At 40.4% G+C, this 20,361-nt stretch overlaps 1 protein-coding gene across 1 annotated transcript; it reads right to left on the bottom strand.

Moving 5' to 3' along the window:
• Window positions 1-13,595: 13,595 nt before the first annotated feature.
• On the bottom strand, window positions 13,596-20,108 carry LOC117433502 (peptide YY). Its single transcript, XM_034055813.3, has 4 exons — window positions 19,958-20,108; window positions 17,541-17,728; window positions 14,152-14,232; window positions 13,596-13,973 (listed from the first exon to the last, which is right to left on the bottom strand). Exons 2-4 carry the CDS (start codon window positions 17,726-17,728, stop codon window positions 13,949-13,951), a joined length of 294 nt encoding a protein of 97 aa, XP_033911704.1. The 5' UTR covers window positions 19,958-20,108; the 3' UTR covers window positions 13,596-13,948.
• Window positions 20,109-20,361: the final 253 nt, after the last annotated feature.

Here is a 20,361-nt window from a genome sequence, read left to right on the forward strand (position 1 = left end):
TTAAATAATACGCTTAGACAGTTGTATTGGATTTACCGCTGTATCATGTATAAAGGGTTTCGCAGCCTCGCAAACGATAACAAACGTAATATGCACAAACATGAGAATCCATTGCACGGCCGTGAGACTCTCAAAATTGTGAAAAAACCTGAGTTTCACGGGTAAACCTTGAGACTTGACCTCCATGCCCACAACACCCTCCTAAACACTGTGGATCATCTCAAAGGGGGTTGCATTGGGCAAGCGGATTTGAAGTCTTATGTTGCCCTCTTGTGGTGAAAGCAGGAACATCATCAATATGAAAAGACATTTTTAATTTTATTGGTGGGGAAATGTATGCATCGTCATGTCATTATTCATAAGGTATGTCTAATTAACTGTTAAAGAGGATCCTTTCTATATCATCTACATTATTATTATTATTATTATTATTATTATTATTATTATTATTATTATTATTATTATTATTATTATTATCGTGTGTGTTCTGATTATTTACTAACAGCTCACAACCTCGTCTTTTTTAGCAATAGTTTTTACTGGAATAGTTAGTAAACATGGCAAATACTAATGTTATCAGAAACAACAGAGAATCCCACAGAATGTAATGTTTTTATTTAGGCTGCTAATTTTGACAAGAAAAAACAGACTATGCATGCAAGCATCGGGGGGAGTGCATTATTTATAAATAAAGAATGAAAAGGTTCGTTAAGCCACAGATCAAGGAACCAGTCGTTGTCAGCTTTTGAGCTGTTACCTGGCAAAATCTGCAAAAACCAATTAAAGCTTATTCATGTTCTTCAAAATACATGCTATATGCCGAGACGATGGGACTAGGAGGTAGAGTTTCAACAGAGAAGTTTAGCATTAAAATGCTATAATGAAGACATCTATTACAAATCTGTACACGTTTTTAAATCCAAGAGGCTTGGTTCATTTCTCATATTTGCCATTAAAAGTTGAGGGGAATTATTCTGTTGTCTTTCCTTCTACAATCCATATCTTCAATGCTACAGCTATCCATCCACACAAGGGTGTTATTAAAATTTGGAGAAAATGGTCTGGATATCAATAACTGAAATGTGAGTGCTTCTTTTCTCAGTCCTCAAGGGGGCGCACTTGTATCTGTAAAGAATGACTGCCACGGTACAGCTGAACAGGGAGTTCCTTTTGCACAAACATCTGTCTTTTATTTTTTGACTTGGCAAGCAATAACTGTATAGTGTCCAAACTCGCTGTTACGATTCGCTCAAATACCTCCATAATGCAATATGTGTAATTACACAGGAGAAAAAGAAAACATCATTCATCAGTCATAAAGCACATTTACTAGGAAGGGAAGCTTCTGAGAAAATGAATTAACCCGGATAAGTCTGACAAGCTAAAGAAGCAACAGCCAATATATGACCCATAACGAGAACAGTTAACTCTCAATCTGTCAGTTTAATACACTGAACTGTCCAGGGTTAAGGACATAGCTTTGTAGGTGCGTTTTAAGTGTGGTTTCCCTTGGCGGTAACGGTTTATTTTAATTGGTCACAATATAGCAATCATAAAACCTTCATAAAGGCTACCTAACACTGTATGACTAAATTCATGATCGCTTTGAAAACTGACATGTAAGTATTCATAAATATGTTGTCATAACATCTTGCTGGAATGCTACCAATTATATTATTATTGGATGTACTGCACATGGCGACACCGAAATGCGGATTTTAATTATTATTTTTTTTTTTACAGTAGATTAGGGTTTGGAACACATGTAATTCCAAAACTTTTGCGTGCATGTGGGTTTTTAAATTGAAGGATTCTGCACGTACTTGTACAGTGGTCTTTTTGAAGGCGTCATAAATGCTATAGTAGTATCCCAATAAAGCCCTCTTGGCTGGCGTTTATTTTAACTGAACATTGTCACAGCTCATATATTTAACACACACTGCCTGTATGAGTACAAGGCTGTTTCAGAGAAGAAAAAAAATCAATTGAAGACAGATGAGTGAGGAATATTTTTAAGACATTGTTATTTAATTGTTTTTTTTAAAAAGGAATACAACTATTGCAACCTTATAATACAGCAAAAACATCTGGTTTGGAATGATGTTCGTCAATACAATGGTACCAAATACGCAAAACATTATAGTGGTAGATAAACAGCTGCATCCTGGTACCTGTGCAGCAAATCACATGGTTTGATTACAGTTAGACCAGTGAAGTTCATTTACAGCACAGGAAGTAATTAGGAACCAGGAAGCAGCATCCTGTTTTTGTATTTGAATGAGCAGTATGATAATGTTACTAATAACAGATAGGAAAATGGATTGGTTCCTGCTATAAAATTATTACCACCGACCAATATGACTGTGTATTTATGAACCAACAGAAGCACTGCGAAAAAAAACAACAAAAAACTGGTGATAAGCTTTCTTTACTGCTGCGGCAGGGTCGTTAACATTTATTAAAAACATATTCTTTTTAATGGGCATGCTGCCTTACAAATGACTCAAATACTTATCATTTTATTATAGTCCCATCGAGATTGTGGATTTACTAGGGTATTAGCATAATATTTCGAGATTTCTATTGGCTGCTCGGTGTTGCATACATTAGGCAGCGGTGTGGAGTAGTGGTTAGGGCTTTGGACTCTTGACCTGAGGGTTGTGGGTTCAATCCCAGGTGGGGACACTGCTGCTGTACCCTTGAACAAGGTACTTTACCTAGATTGCTCCAGTAAAAACCCAACTGTATAAATGGGTAATTGTATGTAAAAATAATGTGATATCTTGTAACAATTGTAAGTCGCCCAGGATAAGGGCGGCTGCTAAGAAATAAATAATAATTATTGGTGGATATTGTGCAATGCCCTTTGCTGGGTTCCTTTGAATTGCAAATTGGCTATTTACCATGCTCTCTTAGAGTATCCCTTATAAAAGCATAGCGAAGTGTATTAAGGCATAGGTGTATTGTAGCTGAGTTCAGGTAAATCACATTTTAAAACTTAGAAAATCATGGTAACTTTTTAAGGGATACAATGCACCAGATTTTTTTCTTTGTCTGTGTTTTACAATCAAAGCTTTACTAGACTTAGCTATGCTTTTACTGTGGTGTGTAAATGTCAGACATGTATCCTTCATCCGAATGCTGTGTACACCCCAGGTGTATTAGTACACTTGATTTGTGTGGCTCAGTTACAGCGTAACTGGTACAAACAAGCCACAAATAAAACCAGCAGCATATTAGGTGCTCTTGGCCCAGCTTAGTACTGTCTCTCTAGAGGTATCTACAAATCCAGTAAGATTAGATTGTACCACTGAATGGGTTGACTGTGCTGTTGACAGTTCAACATGATTTATCAAAATGCCCTCCATTCTTGCGTCATAAATCCCCAGGATTTACCAAAATTTTAGCTGCACCCTGTAGAATTAACTAATTTTGCTTCATAAATTTTGCTTCATAAAGTCGAATGAAACCTGCTGAATAATGTTACGTTAACATATTGAATTACACACCGCTTTGCAGCTTCCAATGTTTGCAATATCATTTTTGTAGTTTCTGTGATTACATGATGTTAAATAAAATATCTAAATTATGTTCATATAGATTTTTATTTTTTATTATGTCTCAATCCTAAAATTCCAGGTGATGCTTAACTTTTGGCCACAGCCCTACTGTCCAAGTCTCTCCTTGTTTTCTACAGTATCCGTTTGTTCCATTTGTGCGGCTATCCTTCTGACAGCACTTGGTGGCATATTAAATATCTGTCTAACTTTACAGCCTTTGCAATGGTTAAAAGCCATAGTACTGAAATTATAAATAAACCCTGATACATGTCTATGCTTTTTTGTATCAAATGGCTTCTATCATATAGATTGTATGAGATCGGTATTAAGATTAGCTATACAAATCAATTATTCTTATTTACCTATATATTATATAACAGAAAGTATAGGGCAGGCTTCCTGTAAGATACAAAGTGATTGTCTCCCCATTAAAGGTATACAATATATTTTCAACATTATCACACGTCTATAGTTTCACTGTTCATTTTAAGCAGCAGGTTGCAGTCTCCATGTCACCTTTTTCTAATATTAATCATATTCTCTTTGTAATGGGACCCTGCTGGAAAATCCATATGCTGCTCCTACTGTACGTCAGGCACAAGAATATGAGTGATGGGCCCGCTCCATTGTCCTGTGGGACAGGTGGTGAAAATTAATGACCCTATTTAGTTCAATGAATCCCTTGGTCTGACATTACAGTGATTTTAATGCAAACACACAATCTTCAATAGACAATCCGTGGGAAAAACAGCGTTTATAGAGCAGAGGTTTGCAATTACACATGGAGCTCAACCTGCTATGTACTGAAGAACTACTCGCAGTTCAAATATGAGTAAGTGAAAAATGAATGCTAGTATGCCCTTTTGCTAGTCTAGTTAGGCTAGCTCCTGCTTCAAGTAATCTTTAATTAACTACATTTGGTAACTCTGTAAGGTGGTGTTTGAATTAGCTGAGTTGGTGTGTGTGATTAGTACCAGGTGAGTGGTTTAATTGAATAGAAGTTGTTTTGCTATCTGATTGGTTTCCACGCAGTTGTTTTTTTAATATATATTAAGCAGCCTATTTTAGCGCCAGCCAGACGCGCCAGCCAACCGAAGAGCCTCAACAAAAGAGCCGGGAGTCTAGCTGTGGGAGTCCAGCGAGGGGAGGCCTGCGCTGAGACGCTGTTCGACTAGATCCGAACCTACCAGCGCTCTGGAAGAAGCCATCTACTAGTCAGGTCTGTATCCTCCACCCCACTGCTCCTACTGTGCCTTTTGTCTTGCTTGTCCTGCTATGACTGTCTCTCACATCCCTGTTCTGTCCTCCCGTCCTTGTCCTCTGCCCTCCCTCCGCTGTTGCTCCTCCAACCCCTCTAACCTCATTTCTCTGCCTCTCCCCCCCTCCCGCACACTCTCTGGTGCACTCTGGAACTGTCACTCTTCTGCTAACAAAGCTGATTTCATCTCTGCCTTTGCCTCCCACCTCTCGCTCGATTTCCTTGCTCTCACTGAAACCTGGCTGTCCCCTGATAACACTGTTACTCCTGCTGCCCTGTCCTCTCTCTACGTCCTGTCCCATACCCCGCGTCTCACCGGACGGGGAGGTGGGACGGGTCTTCTCCTCTCTCCCTCCTTACTCTTTTCTGTCCCCTCTGATCTCACCTCCCTCTCTGTCACTACCTTTGAATTTCATGCAGTCCAACTAACCTCTCCCTGTCAACTCCTGCTCATTGTTTTGTACCGCCCCCCTGGGCCTCTCACTCACTTTCTGGATGAACTCGACTATCTACTCTCCTCCCTCCCCTCTCTGTCTACCCCGACTGTCCTGTTGGGTGACTTCAACATCCATCTCTCCAACCCCAGCCACTCTGCTGGATTCCTCCCTCTCCTTCACTCCTTCGACTTCTGTCTCTCTCCGTCTCCTCCTACCCACAAAGCTGGCCGTCAACTGGACCTCACCTTCTCCAGGGCCTGCTGCCCCTCCAACCTCTCTGTCACCCCCCTGGACCTCTCTGATCACTATTTCATCTCTTTTTCTCTGTCTCTCCCCCCTCTCCCTGCTCCTCCTACCCCCACTGTCACCTCTCGCCGTAACCTCCGCTCTCTCTCCCCCTCTGTCCTTGCCTCCACTGCTCTCTCTCACCTCCCTCCTATCGACTCCTTTTCACAACTCTCCGTAGACTCTGCTACCTCCACCCTCTTCTCCTCACTCACCTCCTCCCTCGACTCCCTCTGTCCCCTCACCTCCCGACCCGCTCGCCCCTCCCCTCCCCATCCCTGGCTCTCCTCTGTGCTCCGCTCGGCAAGAATCACACTGCGATCTGCTGAAAAGAAATGGAAGAGAACCAAACTCCCTGCTGCCCTAGACCTTTACCGCACTCTTCTCTCCTCCTTCTCCTCTACTCTCTCCTCTGCTAAATGTGCTTATTTCCAATCTGTAATCCAAGCCTCCACTAACAACCCACGTAAACTATTCTCTACCTTCTCCTCCCTCCTAAACCCTCCCCCCCTCCTCCTCCCTCCTCTATCTCCCCTGACGACTTTGCCTCCTTCTTCTCTTCTAAAATCTCAGATATCCGCAAACTCTTTAACACCTCTCCCTCCCCCGCACCCCCTCCTGCTCCAACCCCTACACCCACTACATCCCCTACTAACTCGCCCTCCCTCTCCACCTTCTTGCCCCTCTCAGACTCTGACCTCTCCTCCCTGCTCCAGGGTCACAAACCCACCACGTGTGCCTTGGACCCCCTCCCCACTCACCTCTTTCAAGCTGCTGCTCCTGCTCTACTCCCCTTCATCTCCTCCCTCCTCAACACCTCTCTACTTTCTGGCATCTTCCCCTCTGCCTTCAAAAAAGCCTCGATCACTCCCCTCCTCAAAAAACCTACCCTCGACCCCACCTCCCTCCAGAGCTACCGTCCTGTCTCCCTCCTACCCTTCCTCTCCAAAACCCTCGAGCGGACTGTACACCGCCAGCTCTCTGCTTTCCTGTCCAACCACTCTCTGCTTGACCCTCTCCAATCTGGCTTCCGCTCTGCTCACTCCACTGAAACCGCCCTTCTGTCTGTCACCAACTCACTTAAGTGTGCCCGAGCTGCCTCTCTCTCCTCTGTCCTAATTCTCCTCGACCTCTCTGCTGCCTTTGACACTGTTGATCACTCTATTCTACTATCATCTCTTGCTGACCTGGGGATCTCTGGCACTGCTCTGGCCTGGTTCTCCTCCTACCTCTCCAACCGCACTTACCAGGTAACCTGGCGTGGAGCAACCTCCACACCTCACCCTCTCTTGACTGGAGTCCCCCAAGGGTCAGTCTTGGGTCCTCTCCTGTTCTCTCTCTACACCCGCTCCCTGGGCCCCCTCATCGCATCCTATGGTTTCTCATACCATTTCTATGCTGATGATGCTCAGATTTTCCTCTCCTTCCCCACCTCTGACTCCACCATCTCCTCCCGTATCTCTACCTGTCTGTCTGCTATTTCCTCCTGGATGCACTCGCATCACCTCAAACTCAACCTCTCTAAATCTGACCTCCTTTTCTTTCCCTCCTCCTCCCCCTCCCCTGATCTCTCTATCTCTGTTCCTCTGGAATCTACCACACTCTCTCCCTCTTCCTCAGCTAAAAACCTTGGAGTCACCCTGGACCCCTGCCTCTCTTATTCCCAGCACATCTCCACTCTGGCACGCACTTGCAGATTCTTCCTGAGCAACATCCGAAGAATCCGACCCTTCCTCACCAACTATGCTACCCAGCTCCTGGTCCAGGCCCTGGTACTCTCCCGCCTAGACTACTGCAACTCCCTCCTGGCTGGCCTCCCTGCGTCCGCCACCCGTCCGCTCCAGCTCATCCAGAACTCTGCTGCTCGCCTGGTGTTCTCTCTACCTCGCTTCGCCCACGCTACTCCACTACTCCGCTCGCTCCACTGGCTCCCGATCACCGCTCGCATCCAGTTCAAGACTCTTGTACTAGCCTACAGATGCCTTGATCAGACTGCACCCAGCTACCTCCAGACCCTCATCTCTCCCTACACCCCCACTCGACCTCTCCGCTCCGCCTGCACTAGAAGACTGGCTCTACCTCCGCTACGCTCCCCTGCCTCCCGAGCCCGCTCCTTCTCCACCCTTGCTCCGCAGTGGTGGAACGACCTTCCTACAGATGTCAGGACTGCCCAGTCCCTGACCACATTCCGGCGCCTCCTTAAGACTCACCTCTTCAAACAGCACCTGTAGAACTCCTCTGTTGTATCCTGGGACACTATCACCCTTCATTTAAATATGCTTTATTTTGCTCTTATCTGCCCCCTATTTTACTGCATTTAATCCTGTACCTCAGAATATTGTAATCTCCCAAGTGTTTAATCTGTAGTATTTTGTACTTAATCATATCCTGATGTAACTATCACTACTTAATCATATCCTGATGTAACTTTCACTATTATCTGCTGTATTATTGAATTGTGGTTTGTCACACTTGAGAATTATTGTATTTCTTGTTCTTATTGTATGACTTATATTGTAACACTTGAATGTATTTGTATTTGCTTGCGATTGTAAGTCGCCCTGGATAAGGGCGTCTGCTAAGAAATAATTAATAATAATAATAATAATAATAGTTAGAGAATAGTGGCATTTCCCAGCAGATTAGATATGTTAGTAACAAACATCTCTTTTTGGGCTGTGGTGTGTGTGGTATTTTTGCAGTTTTAACTGGCCCTTTCCATGGTTATTCTATACATTCTCCATAGTTCTCCATAGGCTTGCCATGTTTATTAATATGCTTCACTATATCTCACTATTCTTTACAATGCTTTCACTGTACTTTATTACACTTTCCTGTGCTCTTATAAGAGATAATCCCCAGCTCCAGCTCTGCTCCGGCTCCAGACCCGGGAGACGGTGTTATAGGCTAATTCTCACCCCAGGCCAATTCTCAGCCCAGTACTTTGTACATAGCGTAATTGTTTTCATTGTACGATAACTAATTTAAGCTAATCAGCAGTAGGACATATATTTGTGAATGTACAGTAAAAGATACAGGAAAAAATACTGTGATGTAGATCTAATAAGCAACGTTTATTGAACAATAATAGAACAAAAATGTTTCATACGCTATAAACCAAGAATCTTGTTTAGCGCAAGCCTGGACAACATGCAGATATATATATATATTATATATAATTTGTATGTAACTACTCATTTCCTCTGGATTGTATATGTTGCACTGCATTGTTTTGTTTCTGGCAATAAAAAAAAAATAGAAAACAGCCTGGACAACATGTTTTTATGAAGCCATTTAAATCTCAGAATAGTGTAGCATTCTTGCGCAATGTGATTCAAGATGAACAGACAGGAAACAGACGGGACCACAAGGACCGGGTGACTCTCACACGCTCCCAATTTAACCGCAGACACACGGGACGGGTACAGGGGGACAGGGCAAGTCAAAAACAGGCATTAAAACAACTGTGTGTATAAAATAAAGTGTTCTGGTTCGGCAGAGCAGTGCCAATCACAACAGCATGCATTGCTTCACCGCTCATCATCATCATCATCATCATCATCATCATCATCATCATCATCATCATCATCATCATCATCATCATCATCATAATAATAAATTGATTTACTTATCACAACATGCATATCCACTATAGGTCAAGCTGATCGTTACTCCAAAATTGCGTTTAACTTCAACCAATCATTTATTTATTTTTAACGTTATTGAATATTGTTAAATATTCATTATATAACAGTTCATTTTGAAACTCCAAAGCAGCGCAAACTATATACAGTCAATTTTCTTCAATGTGCACAATTTATTTACAGGCTGCCTGCCACGGATACAAGCCTGTCGCCCTGCTCTGGATTCAACGCGCCGTGCTTTTTTGTTGTTTGTTTACATCGAATACACAGAGGGGCGTGTACTTACAAAGCATTTTCAAAACTGATTCGCTGGTAGGGTGGGACCAGCAAATCAGATGCTAGTTAACACGAGCAGGAAAAGAAGAGCCCGCCCACTGCTTGTCTGGCAGAAGTACTGTAAATAGCAAGGCAGGGCGTTCGGTGCAGTTTCGTTGATAAACTTAAATAATGTTATTAACTATGTGCGTTACAAAAATGTAATTATTGAATCGATTATCCAGTATTTATATCGACGTATCTAATGAGGAATGGAATCGATCGAAAAATCAATTTTAGATTTAATCATAGCAGCCCTAGAGTCAGTTGGCCACCCTACTTAGACTGCTAAAACAAAATCAAAGTGTGTATTTGTTAGACTGTGCAGGTAGACGCCACAGAGCTCATTTCGATGGCCAAATGCTTAAGCCTCATATTTGGTCCACTTTGCTTCTGTTTATCCATTTGAGAAAAATATATACATGTCAGTTTCTAGAAAAGCTGCAACACTCAAAATCTCTGCGTCTGTGGTCCAGGTGGCTGGCTCATACATAACACTGAAATCCACTGCAGAGATGGAGTGGAAAAAACAATTGCCATCTCCGACAATACAATGTGTTTCCTGTGGCTTGACCACAAGGTTACTACTCTGCAGTAAAACCGTGGTCTGGGGCTTCTGGAGATTTCTGTGGACCTTGACATCAAACAGTTGTCTGTCTGGATTACCTGTCTGATTGCTTGTTTATTTGCTGGAAGTACAAATTCTCCTGTACTGAGCATGTTATTGTAGGGATGTCATCAGGTATTGCTTCCTGTGTAGCAGTAGTTTCACTTGAAACAGCAACATCCAGTGGTGGTTTTTTCTCTTTGACTCTACCACTGTGTCATGTTCCAAATAACGTTTCAGTCTAGAGGAGTTCACCAATTGCTTCTTTGTTTCGTTGCTGTACCATCAATCTTTTCCAGTCTATTGGTTCCTTTTCCTGTGATTTCCTTTATTTTGTAAGGACCTGTATATCTAACATCCAGTTTGTCTCCTTTCCTTACCCCCCCCCCCTTCGAAGGTTCTTCAGCAACACCTTTTCATCAGCTTCATAGGCAGATCCACCATGTTTCAAATCATACAGTTTTCATCCTTTCTTGTACTTCCTCTATGTTCCTCTTAACTTTATCTTGACGGTCCTTCATGACTTTCACATTCTGAGGAATAAAATGTCCTTCACCCTCTCCAATTATGCAATCTATTTTCTCTGGGGATATTTCTTTGATTGGACTGATGCTGTTGTCTGATAACATTCAGTGTCAAAAATATGCAAAAATGCAGAAAATCAGACAGGGGGCAAATACTTTTTCACGGCACTGTACATCCTTGTTTGCTAGCTGAAATGGCATCTTACTTTTTCTTCCAAACATTATTTCAAATGGGGAGTATTTTTTGATGTTGTGTGTAGAGAAATTGTAGCCACAAAGTACATTTTCCACAGCCTTATCCCATGTGTCTTGGTATTCCCCCACCTTCTTCAACAGGGCATTCACCGGAGTCTGGTTCAGTTGCTCCGTAGTCCCATTACTTTGTGGGTGGTAAGCAGATGTAATGTGATGCACAATGACTTGGTCTTCTAAAACATTTTTGCACTCCTGGAAGAAAGTTAGCAGACTAGTGATATAGCTTTATAAGTAAATAGATTCTAGATATGTTTTAAAAACAGTAGTGATAATGCTATATTATTTATTAACAAAATCATTTTCAACCTGTAGAAAGAATAAACTAACAAGTAATGCATTTTAATTTCTGTAGCAATAATGACTTGTTTTGTCTGAACAGCCAGTTTTTTGCATTGATGTACACTGCTGGCCACTTTATTAGGGCTCCTATCCTTAAAAACAGATTCAGGACTGATGTAAGGAAACATGTTTTTTACTCAAAGGGGCTAATGCTTGGAACAGTTTACCAGACCACATAGTCAAATCCAATACATTGGTATCCTTTAATAATTGACTGGATGATGTGTTAACAATAGATGCTTTTAGGACATGGGTTAGCTGTAGCAGATGAAAGGACCTGTTCTCATTCTTGATTTTCCTTATGTTCTTACAGTTGTGTTTTCTCCAGCCTTTCTTCAAAATTGGCTGGAGAAAATAATTACTCTGCAGTAATAGTAAATATATTGGTAGCTCTGTAAGTTCTCTTATATACACATATTACAGTAATTATTTCTCCACCTGTTGCCAGGTTTCCTTGACTGCAATGGGGTGCAATATACTGTAAGTTTGTACTGGCTTGTTAAGAACATAAGAAGAACATAAGAAAGTTTACAAACGAGAGGAGGCCATTCAGCCCATCTTGCTCGTTTGGTTATTAGTAGCTTATTGATCCCAGAATCTCATCAAGCAGCTTCTTGAAGGATCCCAGGGTGTCAGCTTCAACAACATTACTGGGGAGTTGGTTCCAGACCCTCACATTCTCTGTGTAAAAAAGTGCCTCCTATTTTCTGTTCTGAATGCCCCTTTATCTAATCTCCATGTGTGACCTTTGGTCCTTGTTTCGTTTTTCAGGTCAAAAAAGTCCTCTGGGTCAACATTATCTATACCTTTTAGGATTTTGAATGCTTGAATCAGATCGCCGCGTAGTCTTCTTTGTTCAAGACTGAATAGATTAAATTATTTTAGCCATACGACATGCCTTTTAAACCCGGGATAATTCTGGTTGTTCTTCTTTGCACTCTTTCTAGAGCAACAATATCCTTTTTGTATAGAGGTGACCAGAACTGAACACAATATTCTAGGTGAGGTCTTACTAATGCATTGTAAAGTTTTAACATTACTTCCCTTGATTTAAATTCAACTCACAATATATCCGAGCATCTTGTTGGCCTTTTTTATAGCTTCCCCACATTGTCTAGATGAAGACATTTCTGAGTCAACATAAACTCCTAGGTCTTTTTCATAGATTCCTTCTTCAATTTCAGTATCTCCCATATGATATTTATAATGCACATTTTTATTGCCTGCATGCAGTACTTTACACTTTTCTCTATTAAATGTCATTTGCCATGTGTCTGCCCATTTCTGAATGCTGTCTAGATCATTTTGAATGACCTTTGCTGCTGCAAAAGTGTTTGCCACACCTCCTATTTTTGTGTTGTCTGCAAATCTAACAAGTTTGCTTACTATACCAGAATCTAAATCATTAATGTAGATTAGGAATAGCAGAGGACCTAATAATGATCCCTGTGGTACACCACTGGTTACCTTGTTCCATTTTGAGGTTTCTCCCCTAATCAGTACTTTCTGTTTTCTACATGTTAACTACTCCCTAATCCATGTGCATGCATTTCCTTGAATCCCTACTGCGTTCAATTTGAGAATTAATCTTTTATGCGGGACTTTGTCAAAAGCTTTCTGGAAATCTAAATAAACCATGTTGACATGCTGACATTTCTCACAGGTTTGGCACTACTCTGAAACTGACTGTTTTAGAGACGGGGTGAGAATTAGCCTGTAACACCAGCCCTGGCTAGTCAGAATATGAAAATGTTACTTTCGGTACCATGGCTCATTGTAGCTGCCTTGGTGTTACCATTGTCTCCAGCACAAAACCATTCACATTGTTGCACCAAAGCTTGCTGCATACATACATACAGCACTCCAAATAAGGTTTTGGGTCTGGGAGTAACTTTCCCTCTAATTTGAACACTGAGGGAGTAAAATGTATTTTCAGGGGGTATCACACTGACTCTGCAAATTAATTATGTTACTTACATTTTAACATGAAATTCTTAAACTTAGTGAACATGATAAAACTTCAATATAAAGTCATACAGATGCATAAAATAAGGAAATGCATTAATAAGTTATAAAACAGTTTGTTTAATATTATAGGCACCTTTTTCTTAGTGGTTGCCTCTGACGATGGTTCCAGTTGGATTTGTAGCTGGACTGAACTGGGGTGTTTACGCTTCAACCTGTGTAGCTTCGAAATGTTCTTATTCTTACTGTGATTGGCTGCAAAGACAACAGGGCTAGCCAGGGATTGTATAATGTTTGCTGGTTGCTTTTTCTTGTGTACAGAAATGGCAGATATGCAGGTTATCTCTATCTCTGCATACATATATGCATACATACATGAACGCACAAAAAAAAAAACCATGAGATCTGAATCATCCATTAAATTTTAATCTCACATAAGCATTTTTACAATACAAACAAAAAGAATTTTCTTTCAGATATGGTGCGTTGCTTTGACAGTTTTCTTATTTTTTTTATTTATTTTTTTATGTCTTATTCATTAATAAATTATATACAATTGTCTTTGTGTAGGTAGAAGCATGGTCGAAGCGGGAGAGAGAGTGAGGGAGAAGAGGAGAGAGATAGCATGCAGCGAATGGCTGAGCACAATGACTTGGCGTTAATAGAGTTGACGTCACTTCTTTTCATCAGGCTTTTCATCACGATGGTCACAAAGATGGGGGGGGGGGGGGGCGTTAGGAGGAGGGTCAGGAGACGGGATCACCACACGTAGGAGTCATCGTATCTACAAATCAAGAAACAAATACATTACAGCCTCATTCTTCATATTATTTCCCCATGTGGATAAAATGCATTTCTCATACTTTTCTTTTTTTTTTTACCATACTGTTCTTTACCTCTAAATGGGATGGTATACCATAATTTATAATAAGGGTCATTAATGACATGTAAAGCTGTCTCACCTTGATCGAGCGTTGTTCTCTGAGTTGTCACCAAAGAGCAGCTCTGAGATCAGGGAGTCTGGGTTGGAGCGCTTGCCATACCTGTGGGTACAGCATAAAAGGGGTTAACTCACCAGACCATCTACGAGAAATGCATGACTAAATAATTGCATTGGCCTAATCCTTTTAATAGCCAATTAAATTGTTGAACTATTGACATATGAGTATTAAGTGGCATATAGCTATTGTTGTTATGTTGTGTCTGGAGTTTGGCTTCCCTTAGCATCTCTTGGCTCAAAACTCCAATCTTAACACCGAAAGACAGACCAGTAATAATGCAGTGCAATACTGGCATGGTAAACTTGGTTGGTGTGCAGTGTGCTGTTTGAAATCACAGAGATCCTGCCAGCTTATGAAATCAGAAACTAGCACCAGCAATACATCCCCAATTCAAAGCTCTTGGCCCAGCCATAATCACATTAAATCCTTCTGTTCCTTCCCACTTGGCTGGATAATGGAGTTTCAATATCCTTTTATCTGCTCCACAATTACGTTTACAGGACTTGCTTGAATGGTGCTTGCCGTATTGTTTATAGAAATATAATCTGGTTTCTGGGTTGGTACTGTCTCTATCACTGCACTTTGATCAGTAACATTAACAGGTGGCTATGTGCTTGACATTATACAGGACACTAATGGCATTTAGAAAATACTGAGGTTGAGGTATATCTGATCATTAACATAAATGGTCAATAGCGAAAGGTTAAAAATGACTGCCAGAGTGAATCAACCACTATCCATTGGTTATTTGATAACCTCCTCTATTCCAGAAACCTTGACTAGCAACACACAATCTGTCTCTAAGAGGCTATATTGACCAATTCCCCTTGCTTTCACATAAGCGATCAATGAAGTGAGACATTCTCAAAATGGTCATTGAGGAAGATAATTTTTCACTGTGGTCACAAAACAGGGAATAGAAAACAGTTTGGATCCCTTTTAAGTTTGGATTATTTCTCGGTTCCTGCTGTAGATGTGCATTAGTCAAGCCCAAATGCACATGTATCTCTTCATGATATTTCGGTTTCTGTTGCTATAAAACACATCTATTGCACATAAAGGAATATGACACCCAGGTGAGCTGCAGGGGCCTGTAGGAAAGTGTGAAATCTCGACGTATGGTCTTTACGCACTGAAGCCTGAAAAGTAACATCAGCTAATAAAGTTCTTTATGGAGTAATTAGTTTTAACAGCTGCTAAGCTAAATGCCACTTTGGCTTGGTTTCCCCTTCAATGCATTTTATTAGTGATGCACATTCGCTTGTTGTGTTTGTATGTGCATGTTTCTAGACAGGGTCAGGTAAGCATAATGCCAATAATGGAGCCTGCTGATTCATTGCCGATTGACAAGTGGATACCGCTGATAAGCTAATGTCGCTGTAAGTCATCCCCGGTGTGAGCAGTAAGGTTATGATAATAGTTTTCAAGCATCTAATCAGCGCAACCCAATACAGTTCAGTGGGTGGCCTTGGGCTTCAATAACAATTAGATTACAATACAGCACAGTGCAGAGTTTAGCTGTGAACCTGTAGAGTGTAGAGGCTTTAAGAAATTCTATTGCAGTTATGTTTCAATGTATAGCTGCATAACAGGGAGGATCCGTGCTAGTGCAGTACTGTAGTGCAAGGTGTATTTCTAACATTAGATGTATTTAGTGCAGTGGTGCTCAAAGTGTGGTGCGTGAGGCAGTAAGCGGGGAGAACATTTTAAATAAATACATAAATGATAGCTAATTAGTCCAAGTTCTTACCTTTCAAATAAGCCGTTGACTATCACTCTAGGACTTGTAGAGTCGGAGAAATGATGTTTAAAGTGCCGAGTGTCAGTGAAACCGCAGTGAACAGAGCCGAAATGGCGGCTTCCAAGTATGGGGCGACAAGTGTATAAATGTTAACTAGCCAAGTGTAAAAAAACATATATGTATTTTAGCTAATCCTGTACATTATGAGGTTAAATCTAGGAAATACCCCATTTACATTTAATGTGTGTCATGGGCGATGGAGGGGGGCGCAACAAAATGTATGCTAAGAAAAGGGGGCGGCATATAAAAAGTTTGCGCACCTCAAGTGAACTCCTGGTTTTAGGCTGCAAGGGTTAGTTTCAGTGGTGTAGTGCTATATTTAGAAGTGAGGGGTCGTTACTATCTACCCCCCCACCCCCCATTCCCCTATACACTCAACAGAACCGCAGTTTATCACTCTACAGTAGTTACAGTATTTGAAAGGGCTAACAAGTGCACCAATTCATTCCAAATTCAGACAATCAGGTATTGAGGTATTATTGTAAAACAATAGTATATGCAAGGTGCTAGACTGACAGCTATTTATATTAAAAAATAAATACTTATTTTTCATAACCAGTTTCATACATTAATACACACATGATTAAAACATTGTCATTATTATTATTAATAGTCCTATGCGTAACACTCTTTCATTATTTATCTCTTTCGTTATTGTATTCTTTGCTTATTTGTATGGGTTATGCACATGTATGTCTATCTCCATATATTATTAGGAGCAAAACAGTTCAATATTCTACATGTGAAGTACCGAAGTGGTGCTCTCCCTGCCCCAGAAGTGAGGGGTCCCTGCTCCCCCTGACCCCGCAGCATACAACTCTCTCTCTCTCTCGCGCGCGCTCTCACGCTCTCACTGTCAGGCCAGCAGCTTCTCTAGTGCCCTAACTCTCACTGAACTAGGTATGCGGTTTCCCTCTAGCTGCTACAAGGACGGAGCAATCGACTCAAAACGAAAGCCAAGCTGTAAACTCTGTCACATGACGAGAGGCTTACCTTCAGGCGACCGTAGCTTTGGCTAGGAGTACTGCTTATACACACAGAATACGTCATTGGAAAGCGACGGCTCTGTACTTTCAAACAAGCCATGAACCAGGCAGGTGGCTTTTACGGTGCCTGATTAATATGTGCGTAACCTTCGGTGCGCTGGCGCCCCAAAATGAATGGGGCTGAGCTTTAAGAGTTAAAGTGTAATCCATACATATCTCCATATATTAACAACAGAAGCAAAACAGTTAAATATTCTACACATGTAGGAAGTGGCGTTCTCCCTGCCCGAGAGAAGTGGGGGGCGGCACTCCCCCCGACCCCCCAGCACTACACCCCTGGTTAGTTTATGTTATTGATCTTTTCAAATGTTTGGCATGTTCCAGCAGCATCAAACCCTGATTTGTTTCATTTGCATATCGGGCAGTATCCTGTAACCAATGACAAGCAATCTGCTGCTTGAGCGCCAACGGCTGGTTAACTAAAACCAGATGAAAACTGAAACCGGGGACGTCTCGGAGCGAAGTACTTTTGGACGAATTTCTTTTTGGCGCGCTCCACTCACCTCTGCCTCGTGATGAGGTTGATGTAGTGCCTGAGCGCAGTGTAATATTTGGCCACGTCCTCCGCAGGGGCATCATCCCCGGGGTGTTCCGGCTTCGGAGGGAAGGCATCGACAAAGGTCCCCAGGCACACCAACACACACAGGACCAGAGCGAGCATTACACTCCAGGGCTTCAGGCAGGACACCATCTGCGAAAGACCATGCATTCATGAGTTACGCAGATAGATCGTTCCCGTCATTGCAGAATGATAATTAGGCTATCCAAAATATGCCTTAGTAAACCATATTAGTATTAGTATTATTGTTGTTGATAATAATAATAAATAATAATAATAATAATAGCGTTATCATCTATCTAATCTATCAACCTATATCTAACACCATATATATATATATATATATATATATATATATATATATATATATATATATATATATATATATATATATATAATTGTAAGTTGCCCTGGATAAGGGCGTCTGCTAAGAAATAAATTATATATATATATGTGTGTGTGTGTGTGTGTGTGTGTGTGTGTGTGTGTGTGTGTGTGTGTGTGTGTTTATTTTTACTGTAATATCTCCAGCAAATAGCAAATGTCAAAAATATGTTTGCAGTCTGCATCAATAGCACATTTTACAATAAGAAAGAAAGAAAAAACAACAGATAACAAATGTAAAGTAATATGCCTGAATGTCTTTTAAATTGTATTACAAACAACTGCAATGTCAATCTGTTAAGCTTACATTACGTTACACAGTATTGAAATTGGGTTGCTCCGAGCAGGTTTCGTATTTCAGTACCATTCTATTAATTATTTATCACCAGTCAGTCAAGTGCACTATAGCTCAGAGTCCAATATCCACGAATTAACCTCTCGCTAATTAATTACGTCTCGTCTAGAGCCAATAATTGCTACAGTTAATACCTAATTGAAAATATACGTCCTTTTAATACTTCAGGTGCTATTGCAATTTAATGTAAATGATGAATTTTTAGAGCAGACTAAATCTTATTGAGAATCGGGTATCAACATCTAAAAATAAACATGTTAAGCTCTCTAAAAAGGTTTAATGGGCGTTCTACCAGAATAATAACTGTTCTTATATACTGGGCAGATATGTTTTAAAGGGTTCAATATAAAAACGTTTTGTTTAAAAAGAAAACAGATGTTCTTTATAGTTGTAATTTTTCGAGTTCTATTTTATTTTATTTTTTTAAATCAGTCCTTCACGTGATCATCTCACAGGTTATTCTAAATAAATAATTCAAATCAATGTTAATTATATTACATAACTATACTAGTCTTATTTCCGTAACAATTAAATGAATGCTCATTTTGTAATTGCATTTGTATTGTTTAATTGCTTTAAGATAGAAAGTATAAAAATTATATTGATCGAAATTAGCAAATTGCATAATTCAATATTTATGTTTGACATAAGTGAAGGTATACTTGTTTAGTTGGTTTTAAATACAGGCTGATTTGTAAATATAAGTAATATTTGGCTGCAGGCATTGAAATCTGAAGACGACCTAGAAAGTAGTTAAATAAAACATTTTCTATAAATTTAAGTACAATCATATATTTTTTTTCTGTTTCTTCGGCCGTGATGTTAATCAGCAAAAACAAAGACATTAAAAAGTCTCAAAGACAAAGTTATATATATATATATATATATATATATATATATATATATATATATATATATATATATATATATATATATATAATGGCCTACGCCTAAAAATTCAATACATTATAAAGTAAAAAAATATATAACAATAATACAAAATACAAAAAAAATCTGACTTTTAAATTAAACTTATTAATTTGTGAGATATTATCTCTCAAGCTATACTGTCAAGTGTTTGGTCAACAATGTACAACTGTTCGAAGAAGATTAAAGAATGAAGGGTAATAAGACATAACTTAGCCTACACCCGTTTCCAGGTATGAGAGTTCGTCAATGATATGCACAGGGCCAGGCTACATCTCTTTGATAGGTGTTGTGTATAACACCTAATCGTGTCATCAAGTCAGTACCATTAACGTTTTAAGTTGTAGTTACCACTAACAACAGCCTGTATTTAAAACCAACTAACCAAGTGTATATATATTCCGTATTTTGAGGAAACATATACCGATGCAGTAATAAAACAATAAACACACACACACACACACACACACACAATTGTCAGATTACGTTAGAAATCAACTTCTGAAAGCTTCAAATTATAGTATTATTATATATTAAACAGCAGAAAACTTTTAAAACTGCATTGTAAAAACACATATTCCCCAAACAGACAAGCATTACTGTCAAAATGTTCAGTGTCAATGTATGCCTGAATAAGTTAGAATTTACAAAAATACGTCTCCTATGTTTTAAAATGTAACCCTCTATGTACTTACTTTTACTACAGGTGCTAAGCAGGGCGGTAGGTTAGGCTGCTGTTGCGAAGCTTGTGCTATGTGAAGATCCTTTTGGATAAACCGGTACGCTGCTGCTTCTTGACTGGAACTGTTTGTCTCTGCTCGACTACCGCTACCCAGGGGGTTTATATACCTGCAGCTGTCTCCAGGACACTGCAGCCGGGCGAGGGGAGGGCGGTACAGGACCCCTCCCCTCGTGCGTGAATACTTCAGAACAACTCATCGATATATTACTGAACTAACAAGCGCTCTGCAAACACACGACCACCCCATTGTGAAAGGGGGGGGGGGGGGGGGGGGGGCAGTTAATTGGTTTCCTACAAGCTGACAACCCTCAACTACCCCCCCCCCCCCCCTCCCCTCACCTCCTCACTTATGACGTT

The sequence above is a fragment of the Acipenser ruthenus genome, chromosome 33 (assembly GCF_902713425.1).
Source record: "Acipenser ruthenus chromosome 33, fAciRut3.2 maternal haplotype, whole genome shotgun sequence".
NCBI lineage: Eukaryota > Metazoa > Chordata > Actinopteri > Acipenseriformes > Acipenseridae > Acipenser > Acipenser ruthenus.